Genomic DNA, 16,813 nt, shown 5'->3' on the forward strand with positions numbered 1-16,813 from the left:
GGAAAATATTGGCTAAAATATCGTGTATGGGAGAGTCATTTTTTTTCGCGATTTCGGGGTAGGTTCATAGTTATACAACGTGTAGCATTTTAGTGGCTAGTTTAACACGTTGTATATGTATATGTCGTGGTCTTAGTGCCCACAACACAAGCCTTCTTGAGCTTTTAGTGGGGCTTAGTAATTTGTGTAACAATGTCCTATAACATATATTATATATCGCATTCTTTATTTAGTTATATATTTGAGTAACATATATAATGGCAAGGTTTTTTATTTATAAACAAGCAGTGTGAGATGATCGTTTGTACTTCATGTTTGTTATGCATTCCACCATTGTGGCGGATTGAGAGATGGGCTTATACCTTAGGTAGTTATAGTTATTCAATAGTTGTTTGTTTTAGAAGGGGGCAAAGTTGTTGTTTAACCGCTCATGCTATTGATACCCGAGTAAGCGGAATATGGAAAATACTAACTATAGAGCATCAAAGAAAATCAAATCCAAATGAACGATATGAATATTTATAATTCAAAATCATTATTTAAAAGTCAATTCTACCAGCCAACATAACGAAACAACTCAAAATTTCCATCAAATTACTTTGCCACTCTTGTGGATAAAATGCAATTTTCTCATCCGTTTTTGAACAATCAAGAGAGCCTTTACGAGCTGGTGGGAGATTATTTTTAGGATTCGAGTCAAAGTATTGCAAGATCCCGGTGTATTTGGTGCTTCTGTATACATATGGTTTTCTGCTCTTATTTACAATGTTAGTATGGCATATGGCATTTAATCTGGTTTGAAATCATCAAGCTGCAGAAATATTTATATATTGAACCGTTTTGACGCCAATGACGGATAACTGCACCGTAGGTTCAACGCCGAAAATGGATTAATCCGTCACAGACCACAGAGTAACATAGACCTACGTACATGCATATGCAAAAAGTTCAATTTCAGTTTTGACACTTCGATGACGTGCCGTCCGAGTGACAGCTTTTGTGTTTGATACTGATGGTTGTAATAAGGTTCACTTTGGTAAGTTGTGGTTTTTGCATTTAACTAAATCAGAAAGACGTGTGATCTTGTACGAGTTTATTAAGCGACTGGTAGGACATATAAAATAGAAAGAGAAGGCGGGAATATACTTAAACAGGCATGCATAAGGTTCAAATTTAACACAACATACCGCCCACCAAAAGGACACTTACGTCCTTTTCATAACCTTACAATAGTACAATTTAAATTGAATCAAATTGACATTACAAAGTTTCAGTATCAACGGGCAACGCACATAGTTTAGTTACAGACCGTTTCACTATTAGCACTACCAGATTTCACACTATACACTCTAGTAAAACCGTCTTCAGCAGGGTGTTTGTCCATAATGCGGCCCAGTGACCATTTGCCTGGAGGTAAGTTATCAGTTTTAATAAGCACTATATCTCCTATTTTAAACTCCTTCTCTTTTTTCAGCCATTTAGGTCTTTGTTGCAGTCTGGATAGGTACTCATCTTGCCATCGACGCCAAAAATCTGCCAGCAGTTTCTGCGTAAGTTGCCAGCGTGACAAGGTATGTATTTTGCATTCTTTATAATCTGCTGCTGGAACAACTATAGGGGCTTCACCTATTAAGAAATGTCCTGGGGTGAGTATTTCAGCGTTTTCAGGGTCTGAGTTATCGAGAGGACACAGGGGCCGAGAATTCAAACAGGCCTCGGTCTCGTAAAGTACGGTCGTCATCTCTTCGAATGTCAGGTTTGTTGTCAGAACTCTCTTTAGATGGTGTTTTATGGACTTGACGCCAGCTTCCCAAAGACCACCGAAGTTAGGGCTATAAGCTGGAATGAAGTGCCATTGTGTGCCTTCGATTGCAAGTTTCTCTGCTATTGGTCCGGTAAATTTCAATTTAGCTTCATTCCAGGCTTCTACAAGTTCTTTGTTAGCACCTATAAAGTTTCTACCCTGGTCGCTCCACATGTGAGTACATTTTCCTCTTCTAGCGACGAAGCGTTTGAATGCTGCTATGAACGCTTCTGAAGTAAGGTCTCCAACTAGTTCAATGTGAATTGCTTTGACGGCCATACAAATAAAAATAGCAATGTATGCCTTCACAGTTTTTCCTCCTCTGCCTTTAGACGTCAATATCTGGTATGGCCCTGCAAAGTCTACTCCACTGTGTAGAAATGGTCTCGAAGGAGTGACTCTCGTCTCCGGTAAATCTCCCATGATTTGAGGTTTCGACGTAGCATTTTGTTTTGCACAAGTAAGGCATTTCTGTATGTGTCTCTTGACTAAGGACTTTGCTCGTAATATCCAGTATTTAGAACGTAAGTAGCATAGCATTTCAGCCATAGTGCCATGAAGCGTTCTCATATGTGCATCAGCAATTATTAGTGGTACTAACGAGTTCTTGTTTCCCAGAATGATTGGATGCTTTCTGTTCTCATCTATATTTGCATATCTGAGGCGACCGCCCACCCTGAGGAATTTGTTTTCATCTACGTATGGGGCGAGGGATCGTAAGCAGCTCTTTCTTTTGACTTGTTTATTTGATGTTAACCGTACTATTTCTTCTTGATATTCTTCTTGCTGTGCCATTTTTATGCAAATATTCATGGCGTTTTGTAATTCCATTGTAGTTATATCTTTGTCAATGCCATCTGGATTTTTCTTGTAGTTTAGGAATCTTCGGCAATAGACAATACTTTTAAGTAGTTCAGTTAGTTTATCAAAATCTCCAAATTGTGTAGTCAATGCCTTTTCTTGTTTTTCCAGGTCCTCAATATTCAGGTAAGTTTGAATTTTTTGTACTTTTATTTCTTCATCTGTTGTAAAATCCTCTTGTTTACTAATATTTATTTCTTTTTCAGATAACCAGCTCGGGCCGTGCCACCACAGATCATAGTTCTTAAGTGTGGACAGTTTCATTCCTCTTGAAGCGATATCTGCAGGGTTATCTTTAGATTGCACATGGTACCAGTGTTTGTTGTTTAAGTTCTCAACAATTTCTACGACGCGGTTGGCTACAAACGGTTTCCATCTATTGGGTTCTCCACAAAGCCAAGCGATCACTATCGAAGAGTCGGTCCATGCGAACATGCTTGTAGTTGGTATTCTCATCGCCGATCCAATCTGTTTCATTAGTTTAGACAGGAGTAAGGCGCCACATAATTCTAATCTCGGGAGAGAGATCGTTTTCAAGGGAGCTATTCTCGTTCGTGCAGCGATGATTTTTGTTGTTACTTTGTTTTCACTCTCAACTCTTATGTATACGACAGCTGCGTAAGCACGCATAGATGCGTCGCTAAATCCGTGTATCTGTATCTTTTCTTTTTCCGTTTCTGTTGTGCCAAACCATCTATCCATTTTTATATCTTTGACATTTTCAAAATCATCTCTTATCTGTTTCCATTCTTCTTCGAGTTCAGGGCTGACAGATTCATCCCACGACACCTTTTCAAGCCATAACCTTTGCATCAGCATCTTCGCCATAACAGTGCTTGGTGCGATCCAGCCTAGTGGATCAAATAGCCTTTGTACATCTGATAATATCCCACGTTTAGTTATAGTCTTTGACATTGGCGGCAGTGATAAGTTATATTGAAATTTATCTGCACCAAGATTCCATGCAATTCCAAGTGCTTTTATAGTTCCATCAAGGTTCAGTTCTACCTGTGCATTAGCTGATCTCTTATCTTCATCAATAGATTTCATAAATTCAATTTTATTAGAACACCATTTCATGAGTTGGAATCCGCCTTGTTTTAGGATGCGCGTTACTTCATTAGCTATTGCAATAGCTTCATCAGCGGTTGCTGCCCCTGACAGCAAGTCGTCCATATAAAAGTCTTCTTTTATTGTTTTGATTGCCACTTTGCTGTGGTTGTTGGTTACACGTTTACCGAGTTGTTTTTCTTCTTCATCGATAGCAATCTTTTGAAGTGTCTTGACCGCTAAGTATGGAGCTGGAGCGGTACCGAAAGTGACTCGGAGCATACGATATTCCTTCAACTCTTCAGACTCGTCTTGTCGCCAAAGAATGCGTTGGTAATTTGCGTCCTCTTTTGTTACCAATATTTGGCGGTACATTTTCTGAACGTCTGCCACGAAGCCAACTCGTTTCAGTCTCCATCTCATTAAAAGATTTCTCAAGTCATCTTGTAGTTGTGGGCCTATCATGAGTTCATCATTTAGTGAGACGTTGTTGGATCCTTTGCATGAAGCGTCAAAAACAAGACGCGTGCGCGTAGTTTCTTTATCGTCGCGAATTACAGCGTGATATGGCAAGTACACCGATTTATCTTCCTTTTCCTTTTCAGGTACTTCTTCTAGATGTCCTTCTTCCAGGTAATCATTAATACCCTTTATGAATTCTGTTTTGAGGTTCGGCGAACGCTTAAACTTTCTTTCCAATTGCATGAATCTCTTTGTAGCTATCTCTTTTGTATTTCCATCAAGTACTCTTGGATTCTCAGTCTTAAATGGCAGCTTCACAATGTATCTTCCTTCTTGGTTTCGAGTGACTGTTTTTTCATAGATTTCTTCACATAGTTGTTCTTCCTTGGTGTATTTTCTATTAGTGTCCGTTTCTATTTCCCATAGAGATTTCAGTGTGTCTTCTATATCGACCTGATGGTGCATGACGATGTAAGAATCTTCTTGTGATGTGCTATCACTCTCTCCAAAAAGAATCCAGCCCAGGTCAGTTCTTTGTGCGCATGGTGTACCTGGTGGACCTTTGACTAGTTCTGCTTGCAGTATTCTAGCATATACTCGGACCCCTAGTAAGAGATCTATGGGTCCCGAATTGTTGTAATTAGGATCTGCTAGCTGTAATCCTTGTAAATGAGACCATGGTTGTTGAACAATATGCTTCTTGGGTAACTTCTTGGTCAGCTGTTTCGACATTACATAAGCTTTGACCGGTAGGACAAATGTTTTATCCCACTGTGATTTTATTTGTAGCTCACAGACGTGGTTGATTTCTGTTCTCATAGGACCCAAGCCCGTGATGCTACCCCTTACATGTTGTCGGTCAAGCTTGAGCAGTTTAGCCGCTTTCTCGCTTATAAATGATTCTTCGGAACCTTGGTCTATTAGCGCGCGCAGTGGAATGATGTGACCTTGGTTGCTTCTTGCTTCCACCACAGCAGTCGCTAGTAGTGCTGATTTCTGTCTAGTAGTGAGATGTAACGCGATCACTGTGTTTGCTTGTACTTCTTCTATGTCTTCTACAACATGTAATGATGAAGCCAGTGGTTGTGAGGGACTCGTAGGGGCCACAGGCTCAGTCTGCTTTAGTTGATGTAGAAGGGAGTGATGACGTCGGTGACATATTCTACAGGACACAGGTACTCGACATTTTGATGCTGAATGCCCTGGTACTAGACAGTTGTAACATAAGTTGTTATTCTTGACATATTCGCTTCTCTCCGTTGGTTCCATCTTGGTAAACTCCTTGCAGTGACATAATGTATGACTTTCTTTACACATTACACAACTCCTGTTCTCGAAGGTAGGTGTGGCAACATGGCATGTACTTCGCTCCTTGTTTGACTTCACTTCCCTTGTATTATTAGAAAGAAGTTCCAGCGTACGAAACTTGGCCTCTAGAAACTCCTTAAAATCGCTCCACTTCGGTAAGGGTTCAGAGTCACTCTTATAAGCATGTTCTTCCCAGTCTTTATGCGTCTCTGGGTCCAATTTCTGAACAAGCAAAAATAACACTAGTGGATCCCAAGAGTCAACAGAAATATTCAGGTTCTGAATATTGTGTAAACACTCTGACGTTGTATCTAAGAGTACTTTCAATTGAACAGCTGATTGTGTGGTCATTTTACGCTGGTTAACCAATTTCTTTAAATTATTGTTCAAAATTAATCGTTTGTTGCCATACCTTGTTTTCAGGATCAGCCATGCTTGTGAATAATTATCAGACGTAATTTGAATGTGCCTCAGTAACGACGATGGTTCGGCAGTAACACTTGTCTTCAAATAATGTAGCCTTTGTACGTCACTTAACATCTTGTTATTATGCACGAGTGACATAAATAAATCCTTGAACGCGGGCCACTCTTCATAACTTCCACTAAAGGTAGGTAACTCGATCCGCGGCAAACGTACAAAGTTGTTATGTGTTCCTGCTATAGCATAGCTTGCATTCGTAATAGAAGTTTCCATTAAAGTATCTTGCACTAAACTTGAAAGTCTGTCCATTAAATCTCCCCGGAGTACGTTGTATAAATCTTCGTAAATAAAAAACTCTTCATTCAAAAAGTATGGTAAAACACCCCTTTGGTCCGAAGGTGTAGCCTTAACCAACTCTTGATGTCCATTATTGAACGTAGTCCAGTACTCATCAATCATTTTAATGCGAGACTCGATGTAACCCTTGGTTAATCTTTCTTTAGGGCATTTCTTTAAGTTAGTTTGTGTTTTCCGAAGCACTATAGCACTATCTTCAAGCACAGCAAGTAATTGTTTTTGTTTATCAGTCATTGTTAACGATAAAACACTGCAATTTCACGTACAAGTCTATAAAACGTTGTTATAACTTTAAGCAATAAAACTTGTTTATATTCAATATAACTCATTAGTTTGAGGTGCAATTCGTTAGCATTTGCCGGCTCCTTATCTCTGGAATGCGCCTCGCTATTGTTCTCGCCGCCGGGCGGCCGGTGTCCGATGCACTAATTTATCCGGTTCGAAGGACCATATGATGGTTGTAATAAGGTTCACTTTGGTAAGTTGTGGTTTTTGCATTTAACTAAATCAGAAAGACGTGTGATCTTGTACGAGTTTATTAAGCGACTGGTAGGACATATAAAATAGAAAGAGAAGGCGGGAATATACTTAAACAGGCATGCATAAGGTTCAAATTTAACACAACAGATACGATGTCAAAAAGGTTAATATTTCTACTTCCCACCACTTTGTAGAACATTCGTTATTTATTGTTTGTCAAATTAAACTAAAGTATAATATTATTTACAAGTTTTTGCACACATTTTAATTCACTCACCATCCTGAGGGTACCTATACTTACTAACGAGTATATTATAATACCAATCACAGTAAACAAACGACACAGTAAACCGACTAATTGCCCGCTACCGATACTATAAATCGCGAGAGTCGTCATAAATACGCTGCGTAGGCGACGACGGGTATAGAGTGCCATACAGTACAAGAGGGTTGAGACCAGTGGTAGCTATTAGTGTATAGAAGAGCGAAAGCGACTCTAAACACGCTAATACGATGCTGCTATGCAGTGCAAATGAACACTAATTTTATATGCGTTGGTATCATTAGACATTAGTTTTGAATAATTAGTTTTCTGGAATGTATGTATCAAGGTCTCGCCATCTCCGTTTGCGTCTTCCTCTGCCTCACCACATCCACTATGCCAGTTTTGGAACGCAGTTTGGTGTTTCTAATACGGTCGGTTCTACGAACACCCAGTATGCTGCGTTTCATTGCTCTCTGGCAAATCTTGAGTCTTTTCAGTTTCCGATTGAGACCATGTTTGGGCGCCGTAGGTTAGGATAGGTAGGATACACATGTCGAGTTTTCGCTTTAAAGAGAGTGTAAGGTTGCCCGTTATTAGCGTCTTCATGAACCAGAAGATTTTCTTAATTCTCTATAGAGTGGCGGGAAAGTGCATTGGACAGGACCAAGTGGCGGGAAAGAGGGGAGGCCTTTCCCCAGTAGTGGGACACTAATAGGCTAGAAAAAAGTTTTCTGGAAACGTGTTTTTTTTTTTACTGAAACTAAAAACAACATCGCCATATAAAATATGCATTTGCAGTATTATGAACAAGTGTAATAAAGTTTTAAGTAGATACCCGGCTGTTAGCTCACACATTTTCCCGCTTTCACTCGTACCCTACACCAATAGCGTATCAGGTACCTTATTCACAAAACATTTTATCTTGATTGGTAGCTGGTCTCCAGTATAAACGATTGATTAATTATTTTTGATAAAATGAGTGATGGAGTTCAATGTTCCTCAACGGAGTTTATCAAGGAAATTGACAGTGACATCGTTCGTTTTCCGCTACTAAGATTCTACATCAACGGTACGGTTAACACTCGCCATAGGTCGTGAAAACGAGGACCACGCATGGTTCCAAGACCTAGCCTGTTGACGCTATAGGTGTTCCACAATACAAACTCGAAATACGGATTACGAAAAACAGTTTAATTTCCAAAAGTTACAGACACCACGTGATTTTTATACGAGTATGAGAGCGGTATGTACGTGTGTCGCGCGCGGATAGACAAGCCGACTGACGCGTGGTCAAAAACAAAAATCGTTGGAACCTTGTCGCTGCGTCACACGTATATCTACCTCCAAATCTCAGCTTGAAACTAACATTGTACAAATTATCAGAGTACCACCATATTAAACAAAATTAAAATAAAGAGAAAAAACCCATTTTGGGCACGTCGCTAACATAGCCTAAAAATGCACAAAGAGGTCCAATTCTCCAGAGGCTTCCTGCCGACATGGGCCTCTAGTTCAAGAGACTAAGAGAGACGTTGTCTTTCGTGTACAAATACTGCTTAAATTATCTATCAAGATGTTAATGTCCGAATGAATGCGACGTTGCTATAGTCACAATCCAAAAGGTCCCTTAAAAAAACAAAATATCTTTATTTTATTTGTTTTATGTATTAAATATTTTTAGTTTCCACTTTAAAACATATCACCAAGTTAACTATTATCCTCGAGGTCTTGTTACAATGGTCTGACTTATACCTACTCGAACTAGTTAGCTTGCGCTTAACCAATATTATATATACGGCTGGCATCTGTGTCCTGACAAGCTACGCCTGAGTCGTGTACGGCTAACAATTGTCATATTTATGGCCCCGTAACTTATCGTCATCAGCTTCCACATGCCAGGCACAGTTAGTTGTTGCACAAGTTGCAAATAAGACTGATTGGTGGTGGATTGTTTTAATGGTATCTTAAGAGGAGGCGAATGGAACGAATAATGAGGGAATAAAATTACAGGTAAATAAATACTACTCTATTTACCTGTAATTTTATTCATTGCTTTTTGAGTTTAAGACATCAGAGAGGATGTCTTAAACTCAAAAAGCACTTAGATTAAAGTATAGTAAACGCCACTATGATGGTCCATTTTTAGAGGTCAAAAATGTATTGAGAGCTTCGTTTAATATTTATTCCGTCATTGGTTAATAGTCATAAGGTTAGAGTGTAACATCACTTGTAGACACGATTCGGCGAGGTCGGTAAAAGTTGTTTACGGTTTCCGGGTGAGGCGCGGGCGCATGATTTCGTGTCTATCATTTGGTTCGCAAGTGATAAGCGCTAAGCGTGCGTCATTTTCGTCATACAAAACAAAGGAAGGATATACTGTAGGTACCTCCATACGCGTCCCACGTGCCTCGTCATAGGTTTTACTCTTTTTGCAAAAAAGGATTTGACCTTTAGTTTAATTAATTACTTAGCTATTAAGTACGAATATTTAATTCAATATAAAATAAATTAATAATGTATTCTAAGACGTTTGTCACTTTCATAGCTGACAATTTGGCAGCAAGTAGGAAACAAAAAAAAACTATTATTATATGATTCATAATTACATAGATAAGAAGTATACAAAATGGAACCTTTAATAATGTATTCCGAGTTGTTTGTCACTTTGATATTTGAAAATTTGGCAGCAAGTAGAAAGCAAAAAAAAAAATATTTCATTCCAAATTACATAGTTCAATGTTGAGTGAATACACCAAAGAGTGGATGGGATTTGGCCCAAATCCCATGCACCACCTTCTTTATGCTCCTTTGATACAAAATTGTGTCTGTAAGAGTTAAACGCACAGCATTCGAGTAAAATTATTGTGTAATGAAGATAAGCTAATAAAGAACAACAAATAATTTTAATTTATTCCAGACATATTTAATAATCCGCTACCTCCTAAGTTTTACACCGCACAACAAATGTGACACCTTGACAGACAAGCTACCAAATACATTTAATGGAGCCATCGAGGCCCATCATCGTATTTATCTATCTTTACTAGCAACCCAATACTCATATGATACCTATATCTGAAAAGAGGTAAGCGACAAAATGTGTAGTGGCTTGGGAAGGCTGGAAGGATAATATACGCTGAAAGTCGTCAACAAAGGTAAAAAAAAGCCATACCATATTAGTTGTAGTAGTAGTAGTAAAACACGTTATTGTACATAAAGAAACATGAAACAGGACAGAACATACTTCATTTGTACAAGGGCGAACTTATCCCTTTCAGGGATCTCTTCCAGTTAACCTTAAGTTAAGTTGTCTTACCCTACCCCAGCCCAAACCTCTCCAGCAATGTAGGCTAAATCGTCAGTCAGTTTTTGGGGCTTTCCAAGTTGCACCTGTCAGTACGTTGTCCAGCACTGTGTACGTAGTACGTTGTCCAGCACTGTGTACGTAGTACGTTATCCAGCACTGTGTACGTAGTACGTGGTCCAGCACTGTGTACGTAGTACGTTGTCCAGCACTGTGTACGTTACTACGTACAATCGTACGTAGTAGGATGTACTCATCCTCGTCAGGCCAGAAACACTCTTTACTGGCCATTGTTATTTAGGTACGTCATAGATATGTCACATATGTGACGGAAATATTGCTTGATGGCAAATTACTTTATGGCGGAACCTAAAGCGATAATTGGACTAGATGTGGTAACAATGTAAAGAGAGGTGTAGACAAGCAAGAACTTGCATGTAATTTACTTTACATTGCCGACTACCAAGGTGCGTATTCAAAAGATGATCGCAAGTTCGCAAGTTTTCCTTATGCTTGAATTTTGTCAAATGACTAATTTATTGTAGCCGCTAGACGGATTTAATCAATAACTGTCGTTTAAGCTGTTTTTCTATTAAAAGTTGCATGAATTTAGACTCAGCCGGAAATAACACTTCGATTCTATTTATGACCGGACAGGACGGTCTAAATTGACTTTTAGATGTTTGATCTTCACCAGGATTATCGTTAATTTGGTAGTATAGTGATTATGTGTGATATGTATGACGGCTTCGGAGAATTAAGAAACTTTTTAAGTCTAAAGGTGACTTATTGTACTCGAAAGTTAAGTAAGTAGGTGTTGGGGTATACACATAAATTAGACTCACGTTTTCTTGAACATGTTCAAATTTAAAGTTTATAAGGTGACATGAGGTACGAACATAGTTTGTTTTGCTCGGGGTATGACAAATAGTATGACGATTCCATACAAGTGTTTGTCTTGCCCCGATGATAATCTTACCCCAGCGTACCTTAAGGACTAGATTTCTGATTAACCCTTAAATTGACAGAAAATACAGAAGATCGTGAGACTTGTGAGTTCAAACCTCGGCGCTCAATAATAGCAGTGATTCTGGTTAAGTAAAAAAAATATCGGTCCTGTATTTCAATCAAAGGGTTTCACTTTTTTCTATTACCCTGTGTGATAAAACAATTACAAGATTCTAATAATTTTAATCGGTACAAATATACGTCGTAAAATCTGACTTTCACTGAAGGGCCTATACTAAACATGTGTACCACGAACACGAAGTAAAATTTTGAAACTGAAAAACAAGGGTCTTGGCTGTTAGCTGCCGGAAAGCAGACAGAGAATTCCTAGTAAAATCCATTTTATTCGTAATTACAGGGTATCAGCGTTCTCTGGACAGTTGCCCCCAGCCACTGTCTCTGCGCCGGACGTACCGACACTCGGGGAACTCACTACATACTTAAATAGGTTATACGATTTCAAGCTAAAATGAATACTAATAGGTACCTACTTGTAGATCTGTGAACAGTAGACCCAAGGCTCCACCATTTTCAGTAAATTCCAATAACTGAATTGCCAAAAATATGGTAATTTGTTTTACAAAGGGACAAAGTTGTTGTTTAACCGCTCGTGATACCCGAGCAAATGAATGATTACAAAATTAAACCACGAGCGTAGCGAGTGGTTCCAGAAGTGGAATCTTGAGCGTTGCAAGGGTTTCAAGGCACGAGGGTTAAACAAACTTTGCCTCCGAGTGGAGCACAACATTTTTCACAACAGCAACGCGAGGAAAATACTAACTATGAAATACAAAAAAAAATTCAAATGAATGTAAGTAATATAAAATGTATGATTCAAAATCATCATTTAAAAGTCAATTCCACCAGCTAACATAAGGAAACAACTCAAAATTTGCATCTGATTACTTTGCCCCACATGTGGATACAATGAAACATTCTCATTCGTTTTGGAACAATCAAGAGGGCCTTTACCAGTTGGTGTAGTGAAAACCTTTTTTTTATCTTTCTCACGTTGTCCCGGCATTTTGCCAAGGCTCATGGGACCCTGGGGTCCGCTTGCCAACTAATTCCGAATAGGCGTAGGCACTAGTTTTTACGAAAGGACTGCCATCTGACCTTCATACCCAGAGGGTAAACTAGGCCTTATTGGGGTTAGTCCGGTTTCCTCGCGATGATTTCTTTCACCGAAAAGCGACTGGTAAATATCAAATGATATTTCGTACATAAATTACGAAAAACACATTGGTACAAGCCGAGGTATGAGCCCGCGACCTCCGCATTTCAAGTTGCACGCTCTTACCGCTACCACCAGCGCTTTTTCAAAAAAGCTATGTAATTATCGAATCTACTCAAACATTTTCAATAGAATTTGCTCAAAATGCGATCAGGAGAGGTGAACACTTTTGCAAATGTAATTTTTGCAGATTTTCCAAATAAACAATTTTGTATATTTTATTAAAAGATTAATTGTTGCTCCGTGAAGATGTTTGCATACCTGTAACTTCGTAAAATATGGTACATTAAGTTAGTTAATATAAAATATAAATGCCCTTACCGGGATTCGAACCCAGGACCATCGGCCAATAAAAGTCAGTCGGTATCAATCAAATGTAGGATGGCTGCAAGAATGGCTCAAATTTTCTATTTACCGCATTCTGAGCTATATTAACAGGAGATTTACAAAGTACAAGACAAAACAAAGAGCGTTTATGCAACACACGTCACATGTGCTCCCGCGGGGACTCGTGTGCCGAAAGCGCAACTATCTCAAACTATTTACCTCTAAAACAAACAAAAATGAACCCTATCTTTATACCATTAAAGTATGTAGCGCCTGCATTAAAACTGCCTCTTTGCATCTGACGTTGTCTTGATCCCAAAGCTACTGAATTTAAAACTAAAAGCCTAAGAAAACTGAGTGCATATTCCGTTGTAGCTACCGTTTTTAAACCATTTAAAGAAAACCGCGAGGCAAACGATAATGAGACTTATTTGTAAGAATATAAGTTTGAAGTAGATGGTAAAAGCAAGGTTGTAAGTAAGTATAAAGAGCATTGCTCTGAAGCATGTCAACGTATGGGTGCGCGATCATATCGCGCCTTAGGTGCTTTATTGTGCAGTTCATGTCAAATACATGTTTGCACGTTTGGACTTTGCTCCGTTGTAATAAGACGATAAATGTGTAGATATTTGTGATATCGATTGTGACTGGCTATAGCTCATCATCTGCTGTACTATCTAAGTCTTTAAAGTACGAGTATTACATAATTGAATAATATATGTCTACTTATTAGGTACCTACATTATGGTCTTCCTTATGACTTGTACGTATTATAATCTATTATATGTAGCTACAAACTATATATAATCTGCTAAAGACGCGACAATCAACGGTAGGACATATGTCGCAAAATAAAGACCCGAACAATGTAGGCCAACGATCTACTAAAGATCACAGAGAACCGTTCAAGGAGCTTAGTAGAAACCTCAGGCTGGTGATAATCTTTAAGAGAGGCATATTTGCAACTGCGGTCTTTCAGCTGATAGGTACGATGATCGAAAAGTCGCAAGTTCAAGTCTCACTTTCCTTATCTTAACTAATCACTTTTATTTCGACGTCAATCACTTCAGCATAATAATTATATTCTATGTTTATAGGTTCCATTTAATTTTTTTTTTTTTGCAGAAGAAAAGGAAAACATTTCAGTGTATCAAAAACATACTAAAAATCATGGAGAATGCAAAATATTTCGAAGTTTTTTTTTATATATAAAAACTGATCGGCGATTGGCTCTAGTCACAACTGATGGAAAGTGAAGACAGAGCCTAAGATGGAGCTCACCGGTTCAGTAGTAGCATATTCACTCTTGCCTTAAAGAGACCGAGGTCATATTTATCAGGGAATACAGATGGCGGGAGCGCATTCCATGCTTTAGCCGTCCGTACCAAAAAAGAGGACGCAAACCGTTTCGTACGAACAAATGGAACGTTTAACACGAACGGGTGCATTCGCTCCCCACGTCTGGATGTCCGATGATGGAAAGGGGAAGGTGAGATCAGGTCGTGCAGTTCCTGTGCGCACTCCCCGAAATGTATCCGATAGAACACCGATAGGCTAACGACTCGACGGAAAGTGATAAACGTTTTCTTTTTTTGTATCGACAAGTACGTCCTAATACTTCGCTCCCTAAGGCGTATAATCAAAAAATGAAAAAAATCGCACACTTCTGCTAAGCTTCCGTAGCTCGGTCCAAAATGTCGCAGGTTCGAGTCTAAAAAGGCGATTTTTTTACATATGTTCCATTGTTCCTTTAATTTAATAATTTGACACTACGATTGACTATTTGAAGCGGCGTGATAAACATATAATTGTATAAGTTATACCAGCCCATCAAACGGAACTGGTGGTCCATACCGCCATCGTCGCTCACAATATTTACACTATATTACACCCTCATTGAGACAAAGGCTTATCTCTTCTATCCTCTACGTATACTCCGTCATTATTCTACTGGAAATCATTTTAAGATCGATCCTTGCGGTGTAAGCACACTGTATGGGCGTTATTTCAAATGAAAGCCGAGCTTGCGCCGCGATTCATTTTATCCAGTACAGTCACGTCTGAAAATATCGGTACAAAAAATGTGCCAAAATATTTTATTTTATTTTATTTTATTTTATTTTATTTTATTTTGATAGGTACAATAACACAATGCAGGCAACAACATTTTAAAATATTCCATATATAAGTATCTTATACACTACCCACACCACGATTACAATTGTACACAACACAACCACGGAACAATTATTAAGCTAAATACAATTTTTCACTATAAAATCTTGTTATTAAAGGCAGTAAAGAATATAGTAAAATATAACAAACTATTAGTACGATAAGATATTTACTTACAATTTTGGGACAGCAAAACATTTTTGAACTTAGGTAAAGACACGTTCAAAATATCTAAATCAATATCTAAATTATTATATACACGACACATTCTAAAGACAGGCGCATTATTGGATACATTGTTATTAGAAACCATAGGCAAGGCAAACAATTCTAGATTCCGTGTTCTCTTATTGTTGGCTCTAAGTGAAACATAATCCATGAGGTTACTGTCGAGACCACCATGCACAATTTTATGAAGTGTAACCATATCAACGACATCGCGTCGGGACGATAGTGATTGTAAATTATATGCTAAAAGTCTATCTGAATACTCAGGAAGCGTTCGGCGTGTTTTAGTTTTAGTGGAAAGATATCGTAAAAACTTTGCCTGTATTGATTCCAATCTATCAGAGTGTGTCTTATAAATTGGTTGCCAAACCGACGAGCAGTATTCGAGCGTAGTTCGAACTAATGAGGAGTATAGAACAATTAGGCTATTTGGCCCTTTGAAAGGTTTAGCAGTTCGCTTGATAAAACCAAGCATGCGATTACATTTTGACACCATATGCTCATAGTGACAACGGAACGACAGTTCACTATCCAATAATACTCCTAGATCTCTAATGGAAGAAACCCTAACTAATCGTTTGCCATTAATATTATACTCGTGATTAATCCAGTTGGTTTTTTTTGTGAACGTAATTGACTGACATTTATCGATATTCAAAGACATGAGGTTAGTGCTGCACCAATCAGATATCAACTCAATATCTTCCTGGAGCATAAGGCAATCATTTTCCGTATTAATGACTTTATAGATTTTTATATCATCTGCATATGCGAGGATATACTACCTTAATATATGGGCAATAAAGTCGTGTATACATATTTTTGGCACTTTTTTCGTAAGTATCGATATTTTCAGCGTGACCGTACTAGCTTCTGCCTGGAATGATGATGATATATTTGGTTTTTTATTGGGAAAAGGTAAGCATTTGACCACAATCTCACCTGATGGTAAGTGCCGATGCAGTCTAGGATGGAACAAGCTTACCTAAAAGATGTCTATTCACTCTCGATTTAAAAATATCCAAGTTATAGTGGACTGGGAATAGATTTGCAGGAAGCGGATTCCACACCTTAGACGTTCGCATGATAAAAGCTGGATGCGTAGCGTCTTGTGCGAATCAGTGGCAATGAATTAATGATTGATAAAAACTATCCTATATCCTTCCCCGAGCCTCACACTCCATTCCATACTAATTATCATTGACCGAAGCGTTAGCGAAGGACTCGAAGTTTTGACTCGGGCTAACTGCTCTCGTATGTCCGGATGTTCTCCTCCTAGGGTCGCAATACTCAACCGATTCTAGTGAAATATTGTGAGCAGGTCCAGTAGTTAAATATAATTTTTCTCTTGTTTCGTTTTTTTAATATGTTCAAAATGGTGGAAATGGGTATAAAAGAATTAAGTGCCAGTAGCGTCGATGGTACTTACGACCATTGCGAATACGCTGTGATAATGACTCAAAGAAGTAAGTATTTTTTTTTTTTTTTTTTTGCTTATGAATCTTAACGCGCGTGGTCTACAGCTCA

General features: G+C 38.5%; 1 protein-coding gene across 1 annotated transcript; it reads right to left on the bottom strand.

Annotated features, from left to right (window-relative positions):
• Positions 1–1,297: 1,297 nt before the first annotated feature.
• LOC133527155 (uncharacterized) lies at positions 1,298–6,499 on the bottom strand. Its single transcript, XM_061864049.1, has one exon. The coding sequence runs from the start codon at positions 6,497–6,499 to the stop codon at positions 1,298–1,300; it is 5,202 nt and encodes a 1,733-aa protein (XP_061720033.1).
• Positions 6,500–16,813: the final 10,314 nt, after the last annotated feature.

Source organism: Cydia pomonella, chromosome 17 (assembly GCF_033807575.1).
Source record: "Cydia pomonella isolate Wapato2018A chromosome 17, ilCydPomo1, whole genome shotgun sequence".
In the NCBI taxonomy this organism is placed as follows: Eukaryota; Metazoa; Arthropoda; class Insecta; order Lepidoptera; family Tortricidae; genus Cydia; species Cydia pomonella.

Coding starts and splice junctions, on each gene's coding strand:
- LOC133527155 (XM_061864049.1), bottom strand. CDS start 6,499: ATGACTGATAAACAAAAACAATTACTTGCTGTGCTTGAAGATAGTGCT.